The sequence below is a fragment of the Cherax quadricarinatus genome, chromosome 48 (genome assembly GCF_038502225.1).
Source record: "Cherax quadricarinatus isolate ZL_2023a chromosome 48, ASM3850222v1, whole genome shotgun sequence".
Classification (NCBI taxonomy): Eukaryota; Metazoa; Arthropoda; class Malacostraca; order Decapoda; family Parastacidae; genus Cherax; species Cherax quadricarinatus.
The window spans coordinates 26227751-26253098 of record NC_091339.1 but is presented as its reverse complement, the minus strand read 5'-3'; the positions used below and the strand labels follow the sequence as shown (position 1 = coordinate 26253098).

At 42.3% G+C, this 25348-nt stretch overlaps 1 protein-coding gene across 31 annotated transcripts in view; it reads left to right on the top strand.

Moving 5' to 3' along the window:
• The first annotated feature begins 9822 nt into the window (after positions 1-9822).
• The window catches only part of LOC128696092 (collagen alpha chain CG42342), a 672233-nt gene continuing 656707 nt past the window's right edge, over positions 9823-25348 (top strand). For 11 of the 31 annotated variants that reach the window (XM_053787158.2, XM_053787156.2, XM_070095010.1 and 8 more), the window contains exon 1: positions 9824-10552. In XM_053787158.2, the coding sequence (XP_053643133.2) occupies positions 10237-10552 (316 nt within the window). In that variant the 5' untranslated portion in view covers positions 9824-10236. Of the gene's footprint in view, positions 10553-25348 lie in introns of all 31 variants that reach the window. The other 20 variants (XM_070095013.1, XM_070095009.1, XM_070095003.1 and 17 more) reach the window with 7 other exon arrangements.

Below are 25348 nucleotides of genomic sequence, written 5' to 3'. Positions count from 1 at the left end.
GGGCACCAGGTCTCACACTGCAGAAGAGGACCAGGGCACCAGGTCTCACACTGCAGAAGAGGACCAGGGCACCAGGTCTCACACTGCAGAAGAGGACCAGGGCACCAGGTCTCACACTGCAGAAGAGGACCAGGGCACCACTCACTTCACTCAAGATAAATAGCGCAAGAAAATAAAGAGAAAAAATCTATAATTACACACTCAAGGAAAATTATGTTACCGGGAAGGGAAGGTGAGTTAGGCTAAACACAAGTCAAAGGTAAATTAAAAAATTCAGGAGTCTATGTGTTTTTTTTTCAACACACTAGCCGTCTTCCACCCATGTAGGGTGACCCGACGAAAAAAAACCACTTTCACTGACAGTCAGTGCCTTTACAGTTCAAATGACACTCCAAACTGCAATATATCCCCCACCTTCAGAGTGCAGACACTGTACCAACCACCTGCAGGACTCAAGTCCGGCCAACCGGTTTACCCTGAATTCGCTCATGAATGCTACCGTACTCACTCCAACAGCACGTCAAATCATAAAAAGCACTTGACTCCCCTCGTATCTTACACGCTCACACAAGCCTTTTTTATATGTATTATTATAAATAACATATATGATGGCTTATAATAGTGTTTTATATTAACTTTTTCTACATAATAAGTAAATGAAAAATAATAAAAAATATTGGTTCCAGCTCTGCACCCCTAATGAAGAGGTGGGGGTGCAATGTTCACTAAGTTACATACATCAATAAACACGAAATGTCCAAGGATTATTTTTAGCACTCACCTCTCATTTCTAAGGGAAAATAATTATCACCAGGCCCCTGGGTACGCTGGACTGCCTTCTACATGCACCAACAGCTTAAATGATCAGGCTGTCAACTAGAAGTCATGGTCTGAGATCAGAGCTCGTGGACTATGATCCAATAATTTATTTTTGGTTAACATATAGTTTATTTGGTTGATATATAGTTTTATTTGGTTAATAATAGGTAGTTTTATTTGGCTGACATATAGATACTTTTATTTATAAACTACTATCAATATTTTTTTGCAAAAAACAATTGGTCATCTGATTTATTTAATTTTCCCTTTAGAATTTAATTATTTCATTGTTAATAAATAATTTTACCAACTTATTCACTCATTTATTCATACACTGATTCACTTTACTCATAAAAATTGATCATAACAGAATTTTTTAATTTTTACATATTTAGGTGATTATTATATTTATTTTATCTTCACCTTTTTTCTGCACTGTTAAAGTATGTTTTGGTTTTAATATACTCCAGGGAGCGATCCATTTTTATTTTTCGTGGTTTCGCTGTTGCATGTCTTGTGCCATGTAAATATTACTCTCCTGGTCGAAGATGGGAGTGGTAATGTGAAGGACCTGGGAGTGGTAATGTGAAGGACCTGGGAGTGGTAATGTGAAGGACCTTGAAGTGGTAATGTGAAGGACCTGGGAGTGGTAATGTGAAGGACCTTGAAGTGGTAATGTGAAGGACCTGGGAGTGGTAATGTGAAGGACCTTGAAGTGGTAATGTGAAGGACCTGGGAGTGGTAATGTGAAGGACCTTGAAGTGGTAATGTGAAGGACCTCGGAGTGGTAATGTGAAGGACCTGGAAGTGGTAATGTGAAGGACCTGGGAGTGGTAATGTGAAGGACCTGGAAGTGGTAATGTGAAGGACCTGGGAGTGGTAATGTCCGAAGACCTCACCTTCAAGGACCACAACAATGCCACTATCACATCTGCGAGAAAACTGATAGGATGGATAATGAGAACATTCAAGACAAGAGATGCTAAGCCAATGATGATCCTTTTAAATCACTTGTTCTCTCTAGGCTGGAATACTGCTGTACATTAACATCCCATTCAAGGCAGGTGAAATTGCAGATCTAGAGAATGTACAGAGAACCTTTACTGCACGTATGAGTTCCATCAAACACCTTAACTACTGGGAGCGCCTGGAAGCACTTGACTTGTACTCACTGGAGCGCAGGCGAGAGAGATATATCATAATCTACACCTGGAAGATCCTGGAGAGACTGGTTCCTAATCTACACACAGAAATCGCTCCCTAATAATGCAAAAGACTTGGCAGGTGATGCAACATACCCCCAGTGAAAAGTAGGGGCGCCATTGGTACACTAAGAGAAAATACAGTAAGAGTCCGGGGTCCAAGACTGTTCAATAGCCTCCCACCAACCATAAGGGGAATTACCAATAGATCCCTGGTTGTCTTCAAGAGGGAGCTGGATAGATACCTAAAGTCAGTGCCGGATGAGCCGGGCTGTGGTTTGTACGTTGGACTACGTCGGCCAGCAGTAACAGCCTCGTTGATCAGGCCCTGATCCACCGGGAGGCCTGGTCGTGGACAGGGCCGCGGGGGCGTTGATCCCCGGAATGCCCTCCAGGTAATACCAGTATGCCCTTCAGACAAAAGCGTAGCGCCTGGATGTTTATTATAAAAACGTTTTGCTCCCTGTAAGCGAAACGTTGCACTGACAAAGTAAATCATTCCCATAATAAATGTCTTAGTGCTGGTCTTGTGTTTTATTTATATTATTCTTCTGACAATAATACCACCACCATCACACACACACACACACACACACTCTAGTAGCGATCAGTGAAGAGGCGGGGCCAGGAGCTCGGACTCGACCCCCGCAACCTCAACTAGGTGAGTACAACTAGGTGAGTACACACACACGCAGAGTTGTCAGACAATGGAACAATCTTAGCTTTAAAAAGAGGTATGATAAAGTTCATGGAGCAGGGAGAGAGTGTACCTAGTAGCGACCAGTGAAGAGGCGAGTCCAGGAGCCATGAATCGACCCCTGCAACCACAAATAAGTGAGTACAAATACATGAGTACACACAAGAGTGAAGAAACATTGGATGAGAACGAATAAAAGACGTGCAGAAAAAGCATCAATCTGAACAATGTTTATCGTAAGGGTTCTTAAATGGAGATATCGTAGGTTGAAAGTAGACACACTTGTAGGATGGTAAATATATTGTCAGACTGAGATGAGAGATGGAGCCACAGTTACCTAGCCTGTTTACGCCTAGACGGTCTGCCGCTGAGTGAGGACGGGACAGGGGGATCACTGCCCATGTGTATCCCTATGACGTCACACAAAGCCAAAGGCCTACGAGGGATCTCGTGTCTAAAGCACAGGGATGATACTAATATGCTATGCTATATAATACTGGGAATACAGGGATCAGCAACTATGCTGACAGCTCGGTCATGTTACGTATGTCGTCCCGACATACACTACTATACTATAGGCTGAACAGGCAGGCGGATCTGGGCTGATTCTATACAATAACAAATGCATATATAACTTAGAACTAATGGATGGTACAACATGATTTTGACGTAATGGGTGTTAACGTAATCATTACCAACTATAAGTACAAATCATTATACAATATGGATGGAATTGATCGATCGATCTGTATTCATGCACTCTACGGATTCTGAGGAAGAATAAATATATACAAAGAAGTGTTTAACAGAAAGGCAGATTCGGTGCACACAAATCTAGACTGTTAATTCTCAGAATACGGAGGGAACGTGAACACGAAAATTTCTGACAAACTGATCAGCTAATAATAAAACACACAGTTGACCAATTCATTCATCTCGGACATCTAATTATGCAGGCTGTTTACACTTAAACCCAATTCTGCGAGGGTAAGGTTTACGTATGCAGAATGGTTATCATCTCTGGGAGGATTGAATTCCTCTGCAATGGCTAACACATGCCTTGACTGAGAGAGATCTGAACGAGTATCTACAAAAGATACAACTACAATCACTAGTGACTGTGGAATTACTAACTCGTCTGCTAGGAGTACTCAACTCGACTATTCGATACAGTAATTCTTGGCTCATTACAAAGTCACTAATGGATGCTGGTGGCTTCACAGTAAGAATAAGATCTTCCTGGAGCAGGAATCGAATCACACCAGAACACAAGGGATCGGTTCTTTGGGCATTTTTGACATCCTCAACAGCAAATGGAGGATCTGCAGTAACTACACTAACGTGTCGCGATAAAGCATCTGCGACTACATTTGACTTGCCAGGTAAATTTTCAAAAGTGGGATTGAACTCTTGGATAGTCAAGGTCCATCTGGCTAACCTTCCAGTAGGCTGTTTGTTCTGGAATAAAGGTAACAGTTCTTCCTTACTGGAGGAATGAACAAACTCGGTGGAGTGGATGACTCCCCCCGGTTGAAAAAAATTAACGCTATAACACGCAATATGAGCAAGGGAGAACGAATCTACTATCTCAACTGCAAGCACAGGAGAAAAGAAATGAACATGGTGAACAATGCTGATATTCAATCTGAGTCGCACACAGTGACACGAGGTATCAGCTATAAAGAAACTACACTTACAAACGTTAACATGTGAAAGTTACTCGAGAAATAACTTCTTACAATGCACTGATTACTGTCAACTAGGATGGGATCACCATCTGAAACACAAGGAACAACAACAGACACTCTAGTGAGAACACTTGCTGTAACAGAGACGTCTTTCTGCAGACAGCATGTCACATCAACAAGAGATGGCATTACTAGTTGCAAGTAATCGTTTTCTGACAAGGCATCCCCTGTGGAGAAACTACTACTCGAACTAGCAGTCATTGCAGGGATAGGCTGTGCACTCAAGGCAGTCTGAGTGTCCCCGGACACTTGAGGCAACGGAACACTATCCTGCAAGTCTGAAGGTATAGGTGGAACACAGATGGGAGTGACAGAATTACTAGTGCCTGACCGCTCGGCTACGTTAATAAGTAATTCACGGATCTATAGGAACTTAATCTGAACTTCACATTTCGCAGCACTTTAACAAATCTCAGATACAAGCTGTGAGAACAAACACATTGCTCAAGGGCTAGGTATTGTCTTTCAGTCAGTAAGGGAATGTTGGTACTGTGGACTGATTCATATTGACTTTGACTGGAATGATACACTAAGTGAACATTCAAAAATGACTGGGACATCTTCTCAGTGAAAATACTGAAGGGCATAAGTCAAGAAAAGTGGAGAGAATGACACAATAAGCTTAAATGGAAGAAAATGCTTAACTATTCTGCATAAGTAATTAAAAATTGACAAGTTACACAGTAAGCAAAGAACTCACACAAGAAAAAAAAAAATATGCAACTTAACAAACACTGAAAATCAAGAGAACTTGTACTTTGCTCAAATCTAATTTGCTCAACTTTTACTTTAAATTGAATAAATGGCACAGTGAGTTGTCTTTACTTTCAATGCAACAAGGAAAATACACAATAAAATAATAAAATGGACTCAATAAACTTGTGCAAAAATTAAAACAAACACACAATTCACTGAAATAAAAATTAAAATGACAGACAGAATAAAATACTATGCACAGAACAGAGCATAAGAAACTGCACTGTAAGAAACTGTATTGCACAACACTGCATAAAATTTTCTGCAAGAAAAACTTTAATAGCAACACAATATTTGCACAAGAATTATTGCAAAATGAGTCTGTGTGCAATAATTAAAATTATAACACACAAGAAAAGAAATATATCAAGGAATGAACACTTTAACTCTTAACTGCACTTAAACAACAAGCAAAAGAACAATTTACTTTAGAAGGAGAACTTAAAAATTGCACTAAGAGTGAATTTGTTCAATAAAATATGAAAAATAATAGGTGCTAAAACACACAACAAAAAGAAATACAACACTTACAGTGATGCAGAGCACAAAACATCAACATAAACTCAGTACTAGAATTTTCTTGCAATGAAACTTGATGTTTTTAAAAAAATTTTGTAAACAGATTTCTTGCTGGAGCTTTAAAAATGGCACTATTGTCTGTGGAAATAAGACAAATTAAACACTGGCTGAATGGAAAAATATGAACACAAGAATGTTCAACACACAGGGAACAAAAATAATAAAATTACACAAATGCTAGGAAAAAAAAAAAAAATAACAGACAACACTGAGTTGTGATGCAGAATATGAGGTGAAAAATTTACTGAGTTAATTCACTGGAATTCTGAAGTTTAAACACAAGTTCTATACTGCTCATATGTTGCACACACAACAAAGGAAACACTAAGTACTTACTTCAAGTGTGTATAAAAAGAAACACAACACAACAGATATAAAATAATGCACGAAAATTAACACTGAATTAAGGAGATTAAAAGAAATTTATGCAATCAGTACATGATAAACACTGAGTCTGATCAAGAGTCACTGAATGTCACTAAGAGAAAAATTCACTGGGAACACAAAAGAAATGTCTCAACACTCGCAAATGTCTCTAAAAAAAAAATATTATAGCTGTAACACTTGAAAAAAATGAGATTGATGGATTGTTTTTATCGTCTTGCTGCTGTCCTCTGCACAGATGATCGTAGAATTGCGCTTAAATCGGCGAGAGACAACACACAGGAGGCTTTTAAAGATGGCGCGCCACACTCTAGCTCTTGACCCCCTATGTGGTCCTTAAAATATGGTGCTACAACCCTTAGCAGAGCACCAAAACACTGATGAGGTAGGTGAGTTGTAATGGCCGACTGTAGTTGGGTTTGTGGGTAATGGCTGAGCGAGGCGTCTGAGACCGGCAATGGTGCGACACACGTGATCGTGAGTGGCTGGGCTTATGGGTTGAACGTCGTAAGCCTCACTGAGAAAACCCACACTGCCGCGAAGATAATTCTAAGCCGGCTGGCTTAGAAGAAACCCACGAAATACTACAACACCACAAGGATGACAAGGAGCACTCAGAATGCTTGGAACTAGAATCACAAGCGATGAAGGCTAGTCATGTGGCTTGCTTGAGTACTGGGGTAAGACACCTGGGTTAGTTGCTAGCTGGCTTATCTTAACCCTTCACACAGAATAGCTTGATAACTTCACACGATGAGCACAGCAGGGGTGGAAGCTGGCTTGGCAGGCAAAATAATTGGATGGAGTAGGCTAGGCTGGACTGGGCTCGGGTGTACTGACTCCCCCACCACAGACTGGAAGCTGGCTTATTTTGCAAACTCGGGTCAACCCCTCGGGAGTAATGCAAAAGAAGATAACCACTAATATAAAGAGACTGACCAGTGAATAATGTAGAAGCTGGTAGAGTAGCTGGCTTGAGGTAGCTGGATGGGGTGAACCTCGGTAGGCCTACTGGTAACACGAAATGGCCGTCTTGCTGGTCGACAACTTTATCTCCAGAAATCGCTGTAATCGTCAGAATTACAGGCCCTCCGCTGTCACCATTTATCGTAAGGGTTCTTAAATGGAGATATCGTAGGTTGAAAGTAGACACACTTGTAGGATGGTAAATATATTGTCAGACTGAGATGAGAGATGGAGCCACAGTTACCTAGCCTGTTTACGCCTAGACGGTCTGCCGCTGAGTGAGGACGGGACAGGGGGATCACTGCCCATGTGTATCCCTATGACGTCACACAAAGCCAAAGGCCTACGAGGGATCTCGTGTCTAAAGCACAGGGATGATACTAATATGCTATGCTATATAATACTGGGAATACAGGGATCAGCAACTATGCTGACATGTTTCGCTAATAACAGCCTGGATGATCAGGCCCTGATCCACCAGCAGGCCTGGTCAATGACTGGGCCGCGGGAGCGTTGATCCACGGAACGACCTCCAGGTAGACTCGAATCAGTTTTGTCAAGAGCGAAACGTCGTCCAAATTGAAGTTTGTTCTGAATCCCGTGTCATTTTGTTGATAGCTTGGCATAAGCGAGAATAATAATAACAGGAACGAGATGGATGGATTCCATGGAGATTTAGGTTGCAAGGATCGTCAAAGAAGTGGCTACCAGAGATCAGTATGCGCAAGCGCAAGGTCATGCAGCTTGGGGAAGGAGAGAGAAAACCAGAAATGGAGTACAATCAAGGGGAAAGGACCTTGGAGTGAACATCACACTGAACTTATAAGTGGAGGTGCACGTCAATCATACATGCATACATACATATATACATACATGCATACATACATGCAATCATACATACATACATACTCGACGTATAAAAGTAGCATACATCACTGAATGCACGCAAATAATACTTACACTTATTAGTATGGTTATTAAAGGGTTATAATTATAACCATAATTTTTAAAGAAGTGAACCGGTAAGCCAGCAGAAGGCCTCGGTCAAATGACCAAAAGCTCCAGCTGCGGGTCGTCATATAACTAAGACCCGCGTCAGGAAACACTTGTCCTGCTTCCTGACAAATCTTCCTTAACCTAACATCTGAATGTAAGCACAAACAGCTAGAGCAGTAAACACGTTTATTGTTTACAGTGTTTGTACATCGTGTGTACTTTAGGGACGCACACATACATGAACATAGACACCCATACCTTGATACACACATACACGGGAGCCATAAATGACTCATCCAGTTAGGCTGCCATGCGTGTATGGTGAGGATCGCTTTTTAAAAGCATGTTTTTATGTTCCAAAAATATACTAAAGTAATTTCCTCTGGAAACAGATTTGCGAAAATGGTTGGCTGACGACAAAAAAGTTTTTGTTTGTAAATATATATATATATATATATATATATATATATATATATATATATATATATATATATATATATATATATATATATATATATATATATATATATATATATATATATCCTTTATATGTATATATATATATATATCCTTTATATGTATATATATATATATATATATCCTTTATATGTATTTATTTCCTTTTTCTCTCGGAAAATACATCTCGTTTTCTTTCCAATTTATTTTCCATTTCCTCTCATGTATATTCTTTTCATCCCATGTTTACTGTTTTCATCATTCAATCTTAATTTACTTCTAGTTTTTTTCTGTCACTTGCTTAGAAAGAGTAGACGAGGTAAGGCTATGAATAAATTTGCTATGCTCCAGTTATTTGTATAATAGGAATTATTTGTCCTTCCTCTATCTTTATCCCCGTCAGTGACTAGTGTGTTAACTGCCTCGTTAAATTTCAGAATGTTTTGCAATATTATCGTGACCATTCTTATATCCGTCATCAGTTTTCGTGTGAGGTCTTCTTGCCTCGTCCATGTCCATGCCTAGAGTCGGGTAGTCACACTTGTCAGGAAGTTCACAGGGGTTTCAATTTCCACAGAAAGATCAGTTCAGTCCTAGAAGGGGGAAGATCAGGGGTTCACTCTTCGAAGGAGGAAGATCGAGGGGTTCAGTCCTTGGAGGAGGAAGATCGAAGGGTTTAATCCTCGGAGGAAGATCGGGAGCTTCAGTCCTCGAAGGAGGAAGATCAGGGGTTCAATCCTCGAAGGAAAATCGGGGATGCAGTCCTCGAAGGAAGAAGATCGGGTGGTTCAAGGATAGAGGAAGATCAGGGGTTCAATCCTCGGAGGTAGGTTCATTGTTTCCCAAGATTTCATAACACCTACACATAATAACACAAACATCCATAACTTTAACTTGCATCATTTCGAAATCTTAGTAAAGATGGTGGTAACCAGGATTCATTTACATTCTTATCTATATATGGAGCAAGTTGCCATAAACACACTACGATTATGTAATATAACGTCAGAGTGTACTGCTAAATAGGATAGTAATATTAAAACCATTAGAGAATATTATAACTAAGACTCATAGCTAAGCATATTACAAAATTCTTCCCTTGGGACAAATTCTAAATCTGTGCATCCTGTACAATACCGGATAACCACGTTCATGTCTGCTTCATTAATGAATTTTACCCATAAACTTTAAGTTCTTAATAAAGTTAATCGCAGTAGAGTAAGTCGGCCGAAGCTGAGCAACTTGGTATTAAATATTCCATATGAAAAATTCTCTACTCCAGCCAGACGTGATGCGGAGGTTTCCAGAGGTCGCTGGCAGAGATTCCGCACAGCCACAGCCACAGCAGCAGCAGCCTCAGTTGTGATCAGGTAGTGAGGGAGGACGGACGTTGGCCGCTCCTCCGGGCACATGTGAGTCTCTCGTACGATTGTTTCCTTTATGTATTCTAGTGTCCATGCTTGTCGGGTGTGTTAATAACGAGTCCCTCCGTTACTCTTTCGGTGCGTGAGTGGCGGGCAGTGAATTTAGTGCTGTTTATTAGCCAGTGATCAGTAACACATGCGTGACAGTACTTTGGCGACCCTCGTGGAGTGCAGGTTCCACTAGGAGTTGAAGTCACTCCCCTGGGATTATGGAAAAGGTGGCGGAAACGCTGACGGAGGGAGACTCCAAGAAGGTCAAGTCCCCCTCCAGCTACCTAACGACAAGTACCCCTCGTAGTGGCGGCGTGCCGTGGGTAGCAGCCTTCGTCGTCTTCAGCTTGTCCTGGTGCTTCCTGGGCTGGAGGCACCTCGACCTCGAGTGGAGGGTGGGTCGTCTGGAGGGCGAGCTGGAGGCTCGCCTCCAGCACAAACTCCAACAGCTGGGCCTTCATGTGGCCCCGCCCCCGCCCACCCACAACCGAGTAGCCAGGGACGTCTCTGCGGAGGGCTGCATGTGTCCACCAGGTCAGAAAGTACCACTTTTAGGCTGTAAAGTTGTGTATGGTTGGTATGGTGTGGAGAAGAGTAGGCTGGATCATAAATGTTTGTCGCGGTTGATTCACTCAAGACACTAAAGTGACTTGTGTCCAGCTTTGGCCAAAGCCTAGAGGCTGTAACCTTTGTTAACGTGAGGGTTGAGAGCTGTAAAATGACAGACAACGTAGGCTTATTTATACCCGTTAGCTTTTACTGCTCAACATAAACTTTCCACAAGGCCTAAACAACTGTAGTTTCTTTATTTATCAGAATTTATAATACTGGCCTTTAGGTATTATTTGATTCCTCGTAAGTGTTGACACGAAATTAACATGAAACCGTAGCTAACTTCTAGTGATACGATCCAGGATTGTTTTTTAAAACAGTTTGTGACAGAGCCAACTAGGGGAAATAACCTCCTTGACTTGGTTCTTGCCAGTAGGGAAACACTAATTAATAATCTTGAGGTTAATGATGAGCTTGGGGAGAGTGATCACAAATCACTCAGTTTTAACATATCATGGAATTCCCCTAATAATGGCAATCAAGTCTCCGTCCCTGACTTTCGCTTGGCTGATTTCATAGGACTGAAAAATTACTTAGGTGGGCTGAACTGGAATGACCTGACTAGGGGTCAGGTAGGTGGTGATGGTTGCCGATATGATGCTTTCCAGGGCATAGTTCTAGCTGCTCAGTCAAATTATGTTCCAAATAGGGAAATCAGATCAAACAAAAATGATCCTAAATGGATGAACAATAGATTAAAATATCTGATTGGTCAAAAGAGAGGCATATATAGGCAAATCAAAAGAGGAGAGGGGCAATTAAGAAATCGATATATTCAGTTAAAGAGAGAAATAAAAAAGGGAATTAGAAAAGCAAAAAGAGATTATGAGGTTAAAGTTGCAAGAGAATCGAAGACTAACCCAAAAGGATTCTTTCAGGTATACAGAAGTAAGATCAGGGACAAGATAGGCCCACTCAAAAGTTCCTCGGGTCAGCTCACTGACAGTGATAAGGAAATGTGTAGAATTTTTAACACATACTTCCTCTCAGTTTTTACACAGGAGGATACCAGTGATATTCCAGTAATGATAAATTATGTAGAACAGGACGATAATAAACTGTGCACTATTAGGGTCACAAGTGACATGGTCCTTAGGCAAATAGATAAATTAAAACCTAACAAATCCCCAGGCCCTGATGAACTGTATGCAAGGGTTCTAAAGGAATGTAAAGAGGAGCTTAGCACACCTTTGGCTAATCTTTTCAACATATCACTACAAACTGGCATGGTGCCAGATAAGTGGAAAATGGCAAATGTGATACCTATTTTCAAAACAGGTGACAGGTCCTTAGCTTCGAACTATAGACCAATAAGCCTAACCTCCATAGTGGGAAAATTTATGGAATCAATAATTGCCGAGGCAGTTCGTAGCCACCTTGAAAAGCATAAATTAATCAACGAATCTCAGCATGGTTTTACAAAGGGACGTTCCTGCCTTACGAATTTATTAACTTTTTTCACTAAGGTATTTGAGGAGGTAGATCATGGTAACGAATATGATATTGTGTATATGGACTTCAGTAAGGCTTTTGACAGGGTCCCACATCAGAGACTATTGAGGAAAATTAAAGCACATGGAATAGGAGGAGAAATTTTTTCCTGGATAGAGGCATGGTTGACAAATAGGCAGCAGAGAGTTTGCATAAATGGGGAGAAATCAGAGTGGGGAAGCGTCACGAGCGGTGTTCCACAGGGGTCAGTGTTGGGCCCCCTGCTGTTCACAATCTACATAAACGACATAGATGAGGGCATAAAGAGCGACATCGGCAAGTTTGCCGATGACACCAAAATAGGCCGTCGAATTCATTCTGACGAGGACATTCGAGCACTCCAGGAAGATTTGAATAGACTGATGCAGTGGTCGGAGAAGTGGCAGATGCAGTTTAATATAGACAAATGCAAAGTTCTAAATGTTGGACAGGACAATAACCATGCCACATATAAACTAAATAATGTAGATCTTAATATTACGGATTGCGAAAAAGATTTAGGAGTTCTGGTTAGCAGTAATCTGAAACCAAGACAACAGTGCATAAGTGTTCGCAATAAAGCTAATAGAATCCTTGGCTTCATATCAAGAAGCATAAATAATAGGAGTCCTCAGGTTGTTCTTCAACTCTATACATCCTTGGTTAGGCCTCATTTAGATTATGCTGCACAGTTTTGGTCACCGTATTACAGAATGGATATAAATTCTCTGGAAAATGTACAAAGGAGGATGACAAAGATGATCCCATGTATCAGAAACCTTCCCTATGAGGATAGACTAAGGGCCCTGAAACTGCACTCTCTAGAAAGACGTAGAATTAGGGGGGATATGATTGAGGTTTATAAGTGGAAGACAGGAATAAATAAAGGGGATGTAAATAGTGTGCTGATAATATCTAGCCTAGACAGGACTCGCAGCAATGGTTTTAAGTTGGAAAAATTCAGATTCAGGAGGGATATAGGAAAGTACTGGTTTGGTAATAGAGTTGTGGATGAGTGGAACAAACTCCCAAGTACCGTTATAGAGGCCAGAACGTTGTGTAGCTTTAAAAATAGGTTGGATAAATACATGAGTAGATGTGGGTGGGTGTGAGTTAGACCTGATAGCTTGTGCTAACAGGTCGGTTGCCGTGTTCCTCCCTTAAGTCAGTGTGACCTGACCTGACTAGGTTGGGTGCATTGGCTTAAGCCGGTAGGGACTTGGACCTGCCTCGCATGGGCCAGTGGGCCTTCTGCAGTGTTCCTTCGTTCTTATGTTCTTATGTTCTTATGTTCTTATGATGGTGGGTAACATCCTGGAATTCTTTACTTGACCATACACCATACAATACTAGAGGAGCACTGCCATAGGCCTACGTAATAAGAACAAGAATGGAGAGTACTGTAGCAGGCCTATTGACCCAAACAAGGCAAGTCCTTATCCATAATGTTATAGCAATAATAAAAAATGCAATAGGTCTATTGGCCCATTCTAGACATGTCTTACTCACACTTACCCATTTTCACTTATGTATTTATTTAACCTATTTTTAAGCTACCCTTCAATGACTTACCGGCTAACAGTGATCATTTCTCTTTTAATTCACAATAAATGCCTTATAGCAGGAATTCTTACGCGCCGCCTTGGAGAAGTATTTATTTTGTAGACAGCCTGTACTGTCTGCACAGACAGCCCATGCTGTCTGCCAGCTTAGTTCATATTTCGCGCCACTCAAGTGCTGCCATCTATAGGCCTTGCCACTTCAGTATGCCCAGACTTGCCTCGCTCTCACTCACACAGCGGCCTGGCATCAAGACACAAGTACTCCCAGCTCTCTCTCGTGGGCATGGCCCTGCCCGGGCCATGGGCACAAACACACAAGCCTGTGTAACCCACAACGACTTAACAATAAACTAAGAAGCCTCCGAAGAAGTATATCATTTAACTACCCGCTCTACAGCTACCAAACAAGCCCGTTATAAATGGTGACAGCGGTGCTTCGCAGCGTTGTGTTTACCCTGGAGAGAGGAAGGAGAGGTATGAAGTCACCTTCATTTCATCACCCTACACAAGAAGCATCCGTCTCTCAACGAGTTATCCTGATGTCGTGTCTGCACGTTTGAGCATCCAGACACAGGTACAAGCAGGATCCAGCCGAAATTTATCGAAATTCTACGAGAATTGTAAGTGGCGTCCCAGTGACCCCACGCTGTTTCTCAAGTCACGTGTTCAGCGTCACTTGTATGTTGCTGTTGTTGTTCAGCTCAGCACAGCTGTTTCAGCGAGCCAGAGGTGAGTTTTGTGGTGATTTCTGCGTCCAGTGTGCGTTTCGCCGTGTTTTGGGTTTGAGAGGAGGAAGTTGCCAGATCCTCCCTCGCCGTACACTCACCCACGCTCCTCGCCACCACACTACCATACACCACCACGCCATCTCTCCCTCTGCTGTGTTTTCTGCTGTTTTTCGTGTGAATTCTTTGCCAGTGCTGTGTATCCGAGTGCCCGAGGCCACTCGAAGCTGCGTGGATCAGCATCCCACGTAGATCACGACACCACGTGGATCGACACCACGTTGGGTGTGGCCGATGTCATGTAGACCTACAAAGCCACGTGAGTTACCAGATGTCCCAGGCCTCATGCTGTGGTCTGCTGCCCGCATCACATCGACGCCACCCACGATGCTGCCCGACTTCATGACGTCACGATGTCTGCCTGACGTACCTCGAGATGTCTGCTGACGTCACCTCACGATGTCTGCACCTCGAGATGTCTGCTGACGTCACGATGTCTGCTGACGTCACCTCACGATGTCTGCCTGACGTCACCTCGAGATGTCTGTTGACGTCACTGCTGCTGACGTCACCTTGCGACATCACGCCTGACATCACATGATGTCACATCGAGTGTTCTAGTAATTATTTCAGTATTGTCGAGAAGATTGAGAGAAAATATATGTCGTGTGTTAATTAATTCCTCTCAGTCAGTGTTCTCACATTTTAGTATGTCTTAGTCAGTTTTATGCGCAGAAAAGCATCATTTGCTAGTTAAGCCATGTTGTACCGTATGTACAGCGGTGTGTTTGTAAGTTTTCCGTGTGTCCAGTGAGGTCTGTGGTCAGACCCTTGAGTTGTACCACTAAGTCACCCGTGACCAGTGTGTTTGACAGCTGATTACTCAGCCCTGAGCGTATGAGCCCCCTTGTACAGAAAGCTTTTATGCTCGTCGCTCGTGATGTTCTGTAGAATCGTACCTGCTACGATTCCCATCGAGATTTGTTTCACTTCACCTCCAGACCTTCAGAGTGCAGTTATATGTAGAGAAACAAGTCTGGGGACGCTTAGACTAACCTCTGCTATAACTCCACCTGTCGAGAGATGATACTCGTCAAGCCGCAGCCAGCCCTGTCGGCAGGCGCTGTGTCAGCCTCGTGTCACAAACTTCAGTGAGCAGCCTGCACAAAGATGATGTCACTTTGACTGCTAGCTCGCTCACTGCAGTCTGGTGTATGATGTTACGACTTCCAGATGTTTCCCCCAGTCGTCTCTGCCACGACTCGCTCCACGCTCGCCGGCAGTGACAGCCCAGCGACAGTACCAGTCGAGAAGTGTCCTCCTGAGTCGCTTGCCAGAAGTCCTGCCCAGTTGCCGAGTTTTGTCGACGCCTCACTCGAGGGCACCAGCATGTCGTGCCCCAGGTTGAGTGAAAACCTGCAGCGACTCCTACGATGTCTGCTTCACCGTTCCAGAGGAGACCGTACCCTGTTACGTCACAGCTCAGCCGCAGCGATGTCTCCCGTGTTGCAGTATCTGTCCAGACGCAGGAAGGCGTGCAGTGATGCCCTTCGACGCTCACTGCCTATGACCACGATGTTTAGCACACCCCACGTTTTTTTCTTCCCTCCCTGTAGGAAGTTTTTTTTTTCATGTCCATATGTATATATGTTTTTATTTTGTGTTCTGTGCCCTGTTCCTACGAGAGAGAGACCGAGTTTCTTTTACTACCAGTATTGTCGCGTCGGGACGACGCGCGGTAGGTGGCCGAGCGTATGTAGACAGCCTGTACTGTCTGCACAGACAGCCCATGCTGTCTGCCAGCTTAGTTCATATTTCGCGCCACTCAAGTGCTGCCATCTATAGGCCTTGCCACTTCAGTATGCCCAGACTTGCCTCGCTCTCACTCACACAGCGGCCTGGCATCAAGACACAAGTACTCCCAGCTCTCTCTCGTGGGCATGGCCCTGCCCGGGCCATGGGCACAAACACACAAGCCTGTGTAACCCACAACGACTTAACAATAAACTAAGAAGCCTCCGAAGAAGTATATCATTTAACTACCCGCTCTACAGCTACCAAACAAGCCCGTTATAATTTTAAAGGAAGATATAATATTATGATTTACCCGTTTGTGTCAGAAATGAGGATGAGGGCAAGTACTGTACCTAGTGGAACAGTTTTTTCACGGTTATTAATTCAAATACTACAATCACAAAATAATTTAAATGCTTTTGAAAAATTATAGAGACTCTTTGATCCAAAGAATTTGAATCCTCTTCCCTTTCTTTCGATTGAATCTCATATCTCCCATTCTCCAGGGGCTGTAGACCCCCTACAGTTTAGCGATTCCCTATGTTTATATGACTACTATTACCACTGCTGCCCCTGCTATTACTACAGTTAATAATAATTATTATTATAGATACGTATATGCAACTTTTGGCTTTTAATATTAAAATTTAATTTAATATACAATGTATAGTGCAATTCTGAGTAAATGACTTACTCTAAGGAAGAAGCAGCTAATAGTTTTGCGGCAGCTGGAGTTTCTCATTCCCTGCGGCTTTTACCAACACTACATAAGACAATCTTACATTTAAAAATATAAATTATGGCATGTAGGGTGTCCCCCAAAAAGAAAACTTTCACCCAAATTACCAAGAGTGCTTGAAGTCTCGAGCTTCATAGAACGCAGACGAGAAAGATAAATCATAATCTACACCTGGAAGATGCTGGAGGGATTGGTTTCCAAACCTACACACCTAAATTACTAACGAATGCAAGAGGCTTGGTAGACGGTGCAGGATACCTCCAATGAAATGCAGGAAACGATGAGTACACTGAGAAGTCAATAAGTGTTAAGGGATCATGACTTCAACACTCATCCTCCATGCATAAGGAAGATTACCAATAAATCCCTAGCTGTCGTCAAGAGGGAACTCGACGGGTTCCTCAAAATAGTTCCTGAACGGCATACGTTGGACTGCAGGTGGCGGCGGTCAGTAAGTCTGATCAGTCGGACCAGTATATTATATATTATATATATTATATATATATATATATATATATATATATATATATATATATATATATATATATATATATATATATATATATATATATATATATATATTTATATTATATATATTTATATATATATATTATATTTATATTTATATATATATATATATATATATATATATATATATATATATATATATATATATATATATATATATATAATATATATATACACATATGGACAAAATGCTTTATAGTTGATCTTTAGGGTTTGTAATGTTTGTGCCTGGATTATTGCGTGCTCTAATGTTTTAATGAAATTGTTTTGCTTTTACATAGCCGGTGTCTTTGAAGTGCACCATTTATGAAATACTACGATATTCTTTGTGATAGATGATCGGCAATATCGCATTTATTGTGCAGTGAGGCGCGAGAAGAGGGTTGGGTAGTGCTCTGATGAGACTGGGAGAGCCTAACGTCATTGTGGAAGGCGCTTCTGTGGTCATGGTAGGAACAAAAGGGAGGTATATAGCGTGTGTGGGCCGCGGGGAGGGTAATTCTGTCCACTGGGTAGGCAGCTCTGTTCATATTGTGCGAGTAGGCTGCCGGATGAGTAGCCTTGCCCACAGTGTGAGTCGTGGGGGTTGGTTGGGCAGCCTTGCCCACAGTGTATGGGGGCCGCAGAGAGGCCAACCCTTTTCACTGTGTGGGCCGCAAGGCGGGCAGCCCGCCCAGTGTGTGGGCCACAGGATGGGCAGTCCTTCCCACAGTGTCTGAGGATGGTCAGGGTGACCAGTCGAGCGAGACGCGCTGTACTAACTTCCTGTGATGGTGGAGGTATGGGGCAGTGATGCTCTTGGGCCTCTCAGAAGCTCACCATTTTATAAAGCCCTATATCTACAAACATTTATCTCAGACCGGGGGAGACTTGGAAAAGACCCGGGCCGGGACCATACCGGCAAACAACTTCCAACACTGAGGAGACTCGAATCTATGAGGGTTGGGACAAACTGCGCAGTACTATACACACCATGCCATATAGTACTGCGTACTTCGTCCCAGAGCTCTTAAGTTCAAGTCTCTTTCGTTCTTAGATAAATGTTTTTAAGTATTTAGCTTGTTCTGCGAAGTCTAAACAATGCCCTGTATGCAAAATAATGAGGCTGGGCAAGTTGGATCACATGGAACTGACAGCACCTTTTCTAACATATCCAACATATTGCTTACATGGAGGTAAATTTAGTATCAAATGTGAGTTAGTACATAAGTGTTAATATCGCCAATGGTGCATCAGCTATTCGTGGTGATATGCACTATCTTAATAGCGATAAGTATAGTCTAAGCGGTGCCCCACTAAACTCGGGGTAAAATCTAAAATCTAAAATGTACGAATATTCCAGATTGCTCAACGGTGCCAGTGCGGCCTTCATCCATCTATCACCCAAAGTTTTATAAAGCACACAAGCGAGGGCAGGTGGGGGGGGGGGGCGTACTACAAGGACACCTCGAACCGGTTTAGTTAGCCAGAATGTAAGCGGGTTTTTTTTTTTTTTTTTGCAGCCATGCCTTTTCAGCATAAATGGTTGGAAAAGTATTTATCCAAATAAGAAGCAGCATCCTTATATTTGTTTGAAGGTAAGATTTTCTGCTTGAATTAGATTTAAGCAGAATGTATACAGTATTGTATAATATATATTGCATTGCAATAGGACCATTGGTTCTATTGCAGTGTTCCTTTTTTCTATTCATATTTGCTCTTTAAATTCTATCTGCCAGTGAGGGTATCATAATTCATATTTATGATCTGATATTCATTTTGTTAGCATGTTTGAAATTTTTATGTTCACACACACACAAGTGCAAAGTCATGAAGATTGGGGAAGGGCAAAGAAGGCCGCAGACGGAGTACAGTCTAGGGGGTCAGAGACTACAAACCTCACTCAAGGAAAAAGATCTTGGGGTGAGTATAACACCAGGCACATCTCCTGAAGCGCACATCAACCAAATAACTGCTGCAGCATATGGGCGCCTAGCAAACCTCAGAACAGCATTCCGACATCTTAATAAGGAATCATTCAGGACCCTGTACACCGTGTATGTTAGGCCCATATTGGAGTATGCGGCACCAGTTTGGAACCCACACCTAGCCAAGCACGTGAAGAAACTAGAGAAAGTGCAAAGGTTTGCAACAAGACTAGTCCCAGAGCTAAGAGGTATGTCCTACGAGGAGAGGTTAAGGGAAATCAACCTGACGACACTGGAGGACAGGAGAGATAGGGGGGACATGATAACGACATACAAAATACTGAGAGGAATTGACAAGGTGGACAAAGACAGGATGTTCCAGAGATTGGACACAGTAACAAGGGGACACAGTTGGAAGCTGAAGACACAGATGAATCACAGGGATGTTAGGAAGTGTTTCTTCAGCCACAGAGTAGTCAGTAAGTGGAATAGTTTGGGAAGCGATGTAGTGGAGGCAGGATCCATACATAGCTTTAAGCAGAGATATGATAAAGCTCACGGCTCAGGGAGAGTGACCTAGTAGCGATCAGTGAAGAGGCGGGGCCAGGAGCTCGGACTCGACCCCCGCAACCTCAACTAGGTGAGTACAACTAGGTGAGTGAGTACACGTAGCAACAAAATGCAAGAAGGCAGAGGAAAGCTTTGTTCTCAAGGGCAACAGAATTAATGGGAAGACCAGAACGAGCCCTTGGTTTACCCAAAGGTGTACAGCGGCAAAAACAAAGTGCACTAGAGAATGGAAAAAGTACAGAACACAAAGGACCCAGGAAAATAAAAAAATCAATCGAAGAGCCAGAAACGAGTATGCACAGCGACAGTATGAAAACGACATAGCATCGAAAGTCAAGTTTGACCCGAAGCTGTTGTATAGCCACACCAGGAGGAAGACAGCGGTCAAAGACCAGGTAATCAAACTGAGGAAAGAAGGTGGGGGAGCTCTTAAGAAACGACCAAGAAGTATGTGATTAGCTCAACATGAGATTTAAGGAAGTATTTACAGTAGAAACAGAGGAGGTGAAGCTGCTGAGTGACCTTGATACCTCAAAGGCAGTGGGATTGGACATCTCTCTGTGGGTCCTTAGAGAGGGAGCAAAGATGCTGTGTGTGCCACTAACAACAGTTTTCAACACATCCATTGAAACTGGGCAACTACCTGAGGTATGGAAGACGGCAAATGTAGTCCCCGTTTTTAAGAAAGGAGACAGAAACGAGGCACTGAACCAGTGTCACTGACGTGTATAGTATGCAAAGTCATGGAGAAGATTATCAGGAGAGTGGTGGAGCACCTAGAACGGAGCAAGCTTATAAACGACAACCTGCACGGATTCATGGAAGGCAAGTCCTATCAAAAACCTACTGGAGTTTTATGACAAGGTAACGGAAGTAAGACACTAGAGAGAGAGGTGGGTAGATTACATATTCTTGGACTGCAAGAAGGCCTTCGACACAGTTCCTTAGAAGAGATTAGTGCAAAAGCTAGAGGATCAGGCACATATAACAGGAAGGGCACTGCAATGGATCAGAGAATACCTGATAGGGAGTCAACAGCGAGTCATGGAACGTGACGAGTTATCACAGTGGGTGCCTGTGACGAGCGGGGTTCTACTGGGGTCAGTCCTAGGACCAGTGCTATTTTTTTTTTTTTTTGGTATATGTGAATGACATGACGGAAGAGATATACTTAGAAGTGTCCCTGTTTGCAGATGATGTGAAATTAATGAGGATAATTAAATCAGATGAGGACCAAGCAGGACTACAAAGAGACGTGGACAGGTTGGAAGCTTGGTCGAGCGACTGGCTCCTTGGATTTAACTCCGCCAAATGCAAAGTCATGAAGATCGGGGATGGGCAAAGAAGACCGCAGACAGAGTACATGCTAGGTGGCCAAAGACTACAAATCTGACTCAAGGAAAAGGATCTTGGAGTGAGTATAATACCGAGCACATCTCCTGAAGCGCACATCAACCAGATAACTGCTGCAGCATATGGGCGCCTGGCAAACCTGAGAATAGCATTCCGATACCTCAGTAAGGAATCGTTCAAGACTCTGTACACTGTGTACGTCAGGCCCATACTGGAGTATGTAACACCAATTTGGAACCCACACCTGGTCAAGCACGTCAAGAAATTAGAGAAAGTGCAATGGTTTGCAACAAGGCTAGTTCTAGAGCTAAGCAGAATGTCCTACGAAGATAGGTTAAGGGAAATTGGCCTGACGACACTGGAGGACAGGAGGGTTAAGGGAGACATGATAACGACATACAAAATACTGCGAGGAATTGACAAGAGACAGACAGGATGTTCCAGAAATGGGACACAGAAACAAGGAGTCATAATTGGAAGTTGAAGACTCATGAGTCAAAGAGATGTTAGGAAGTATTTCTTTAGCCATAGAGTTGTCAGGAAGTGGAATAGTTTGGCAAGCGATGTAGTGGAGGCAGGAACCATACATAGAAAACGAGGTATGATAAAGCTCATGGAGCAGGGAGAGAAAGGACCTAGTAGCGATCAGTGAAGAGGCGGGGCCAGGAGGTGAGTCTCGACCCCTGCAACCACAAATAGGTGAGTACACACACACACACACATCAAACATTATCTCTCAGTCCACAGCAGGATTCGAACTTGCACACTGTATTTTAATGCAGAGTGCGCAGGTATTGTGTACCTGCGCATTCTGCATTAAAATACACAGTACTTTTGCCACACAACCTGATCCCAGAGTGGCAAAAGTAATGTATACTTTGATGCAGAGTGCGCAGGCTTGAATCTTGCGAACTGAGAGATAATGTTTGTAAATAATTTTGCCCGTTTGTGAACTGTTAAGCCTGTTAATTAAGGGCTTTTATTGCAATTCAGGAAGCTGCAGGCTACCCATTTCCCCTGTTTCTATCATCACGTTGAAGCTCTTTGCCAGTATGAATGGATCAAGACTACAATACCCTCCCTTCATACACAAGGGGATTACCAACAGACCCCTGGCTGTCTTCGAGAACTTAATAAGTTCAAGTCATTCCCTGATCAGCTTGGTTGTGATGCATACGTTGGACTTCATGCGGCTGTCATCAACAGCCAGGTTGATCAGACCACCGACCTGGAGGCTTTGTGTAGGAGCGGGCTGCGGCGGCGTTGGCCCTCCGAATACTCTCCAGGTGATTGGGCTCATACCGTAAACGGTTCTGCTTCAGTACTCCCGGAGATATGCTTTCAGGTCCTGTGGAATAGTTGCGTGAATGTCTCTTGTGGGGGGAGGGTTGCTCTGTTCTGATTCCTATATTTATTAGCAACTTTTTTTTTTTTCTTCCAATATTCCGATGAATTTTCTATTTAGTGCTTTGTATCGTCTTATGCGATTGTTTATCCTTCCTGCTTAAATCTTATTACTCGGCTCTTAAAAGGCATTGTCCTTCTACCTGGAGGGTATTCCGGGGATCAACGCCGCCACGGCCCGGTCCACGACCAGGCCTCCCGGGACATCAGGGCCTGATCAACTAGGCTGTTACTGCTGGCCGCACTTAGTCCAACGTACGAACCACAGCCCGGCTGATTCGGCACTGACTTCAGGTATCTGTCCAGCTCCCTCTTGTGTGGCTGTGAAGCAGTTTTGGTTCTAGCCTGTTTTTATTTCATAATTTTCACGTAATATCGCAACTGCTGTCCGTACTCACGTATAGCCGTTCCTAGCACTTGTGTGCGTGTGCCGGCTCACATGTGTGTGGGGGATGCAGCTACATTCCCTGAACCGTGCTGGTGTGATGTATCCCTCAGCATAGGATTTATCGGATGTATCCATTACCTCCGCCACTAGGGCATTCCACTTTCTTAATACTGTTCTCGTATATTTCATTTTATTTCTAGACAAGACTTTCTCAGCCTCGAGTGTATCAATCAATACTACTGTCAACATTCCTTGTTAGTTAGCATGCATGTAATAACCTATTTGTAGTTACAGGAGGGAAGTTAATCTCGCGGTACCCTATCTTCAGCGTTTAATACATCATGTAAATTTGTAAAATTTCATTATGTTTATAGCACTCGCTACTTTCCCATGTAAAATTATTTTTTTGTGTGTGTCGGTGAGGAAGGAAGAGGATGAGGGGTGGCACTTGTGCGTGGGCGATTGTGACCTGAATCCTCACACTATCATTATAACTGTCATCACACATCCTGAGGATATGTTTACCTTCCGAGTTTTCCTAATTATGGCCGAACAGAAAGATGGTAATTGAATTGGAATCCCCTGATCCCGTGGCAAGATGAGGGATTTGAAATTCATGATAAGCACGACAGCGAGATACTAAGAACGGTGTGTGGGGAACAGATAACGTGTTTTCCTAAGCTTTTTGCCTAGATGGTAGTTCACTCTCATCTTTTTTTGCTATCACCACTCACCTTGAGTTTAAATATTTGTCGTATTTTACCTGGGGAATAGTGTGACAGATATATTTTTTGTTCACGTAATTGTAAGCTTTGTATGGTGATCCCAGACGGCGTCGTTGTGGATGTACAGTATTTAGGCGAGAATGAGTCAGTAAAGTGGAATTGTATTTTTAGCTCACAAAAAGCGCATCGGGGAGTATTAGCGGATGGTAAAAGCTTAAACTCTGGTATTCACACCGCAAATTTCTGCGGTCTGATTTAAGTGTATAGGCTGGTGGATGGAACAGATTAAAGTAGTTTGATTAGATAAGGCAACGTCAGAACCAGTATTTTCTTCTTATTTTCGGAGTTTAGCTATTCTTGGATGCACATTTCCCAAACGAAGATGTGGGGGAAGCTCTTGCAATAATGTTACTTCAGCAAATATTTCTTTTGTAAAAAACACACAAATATTGATAAAAATTACCGATGCTCTGAACCCAAATGGAGGGTAACTCTCTTAATTTAATAGCAGCTTAATTAAATCACGTAGGATGTTTTCATCACAATGACATACGCTGCTTTCCTGTGCGAATATGGAGAAACCTTTTAATTTCTCCTGGAGGGTATTACGGGGATCAACGCCCCCGCGGTCCGGTCCATGACCAGGCCTCCCGGTGGATCAGGGCCTGATCAACCAGGCTGTTACTGCTGGCCGCACGTAGTCCAACGTAAGAACCACAGCCCGGCTGATCCGGCACCGGCTTTAAATATCTGTCCAGCTCCCTCTTGAAGGCAGCCAGGGGCCTATTGGTAATTATCCTTATGCATGGTGAGAGGCTGTTGAACAGTCTTGTGCCCCAGGCACTTATGGTGTTTTCTCTTAGTGTACCAATGGCGCCCCTACTTTTCATTGGGGGTATTTTGCCTGCCTGCCCCTAATGAGAAAAAAATATATTTCATTGTGTTTGTTTATTATTAAATTATTGTTAACATATCGAGAATATGTTTAGTTGGATTAGGTTAAATTAAATTGCACTTATTATAATAAGGTTAGGTAAGCTTTCTAAGGTTCTTTTGGTACAAAATTATTAACTTTTACATCAACATAAATGAAAAAATATATCTTTAAAGGTATAAGAAATTTTTTATAAAGGACTTAATTTTAAATGAGTTCTTGCTAATTGACGAGTTTTACCTATTCGGCACGACATTTTATATATATATATATATATATATATATATATATATATATATATATATATATATATATATATATATATATATATATATATACATATATATACATATATATATATATATATATATATATATATATATATATATATGTAAAGCACCCTTCTGGCATATATATATATATATATATATATATATATATATATATATATATATATATCGAGGTACCACTTCAAGGACTTTACTGGGGATCCTCATCCTCAGAGAAGACAATAAACGTACCTCAGGGAAAACTCAAGGTTCTCCCCGGAGATGTTTGAATATTTTCTCCTACCACCCCCTATACTTTATATTTTATATGAACTTTATTAACAGACAGA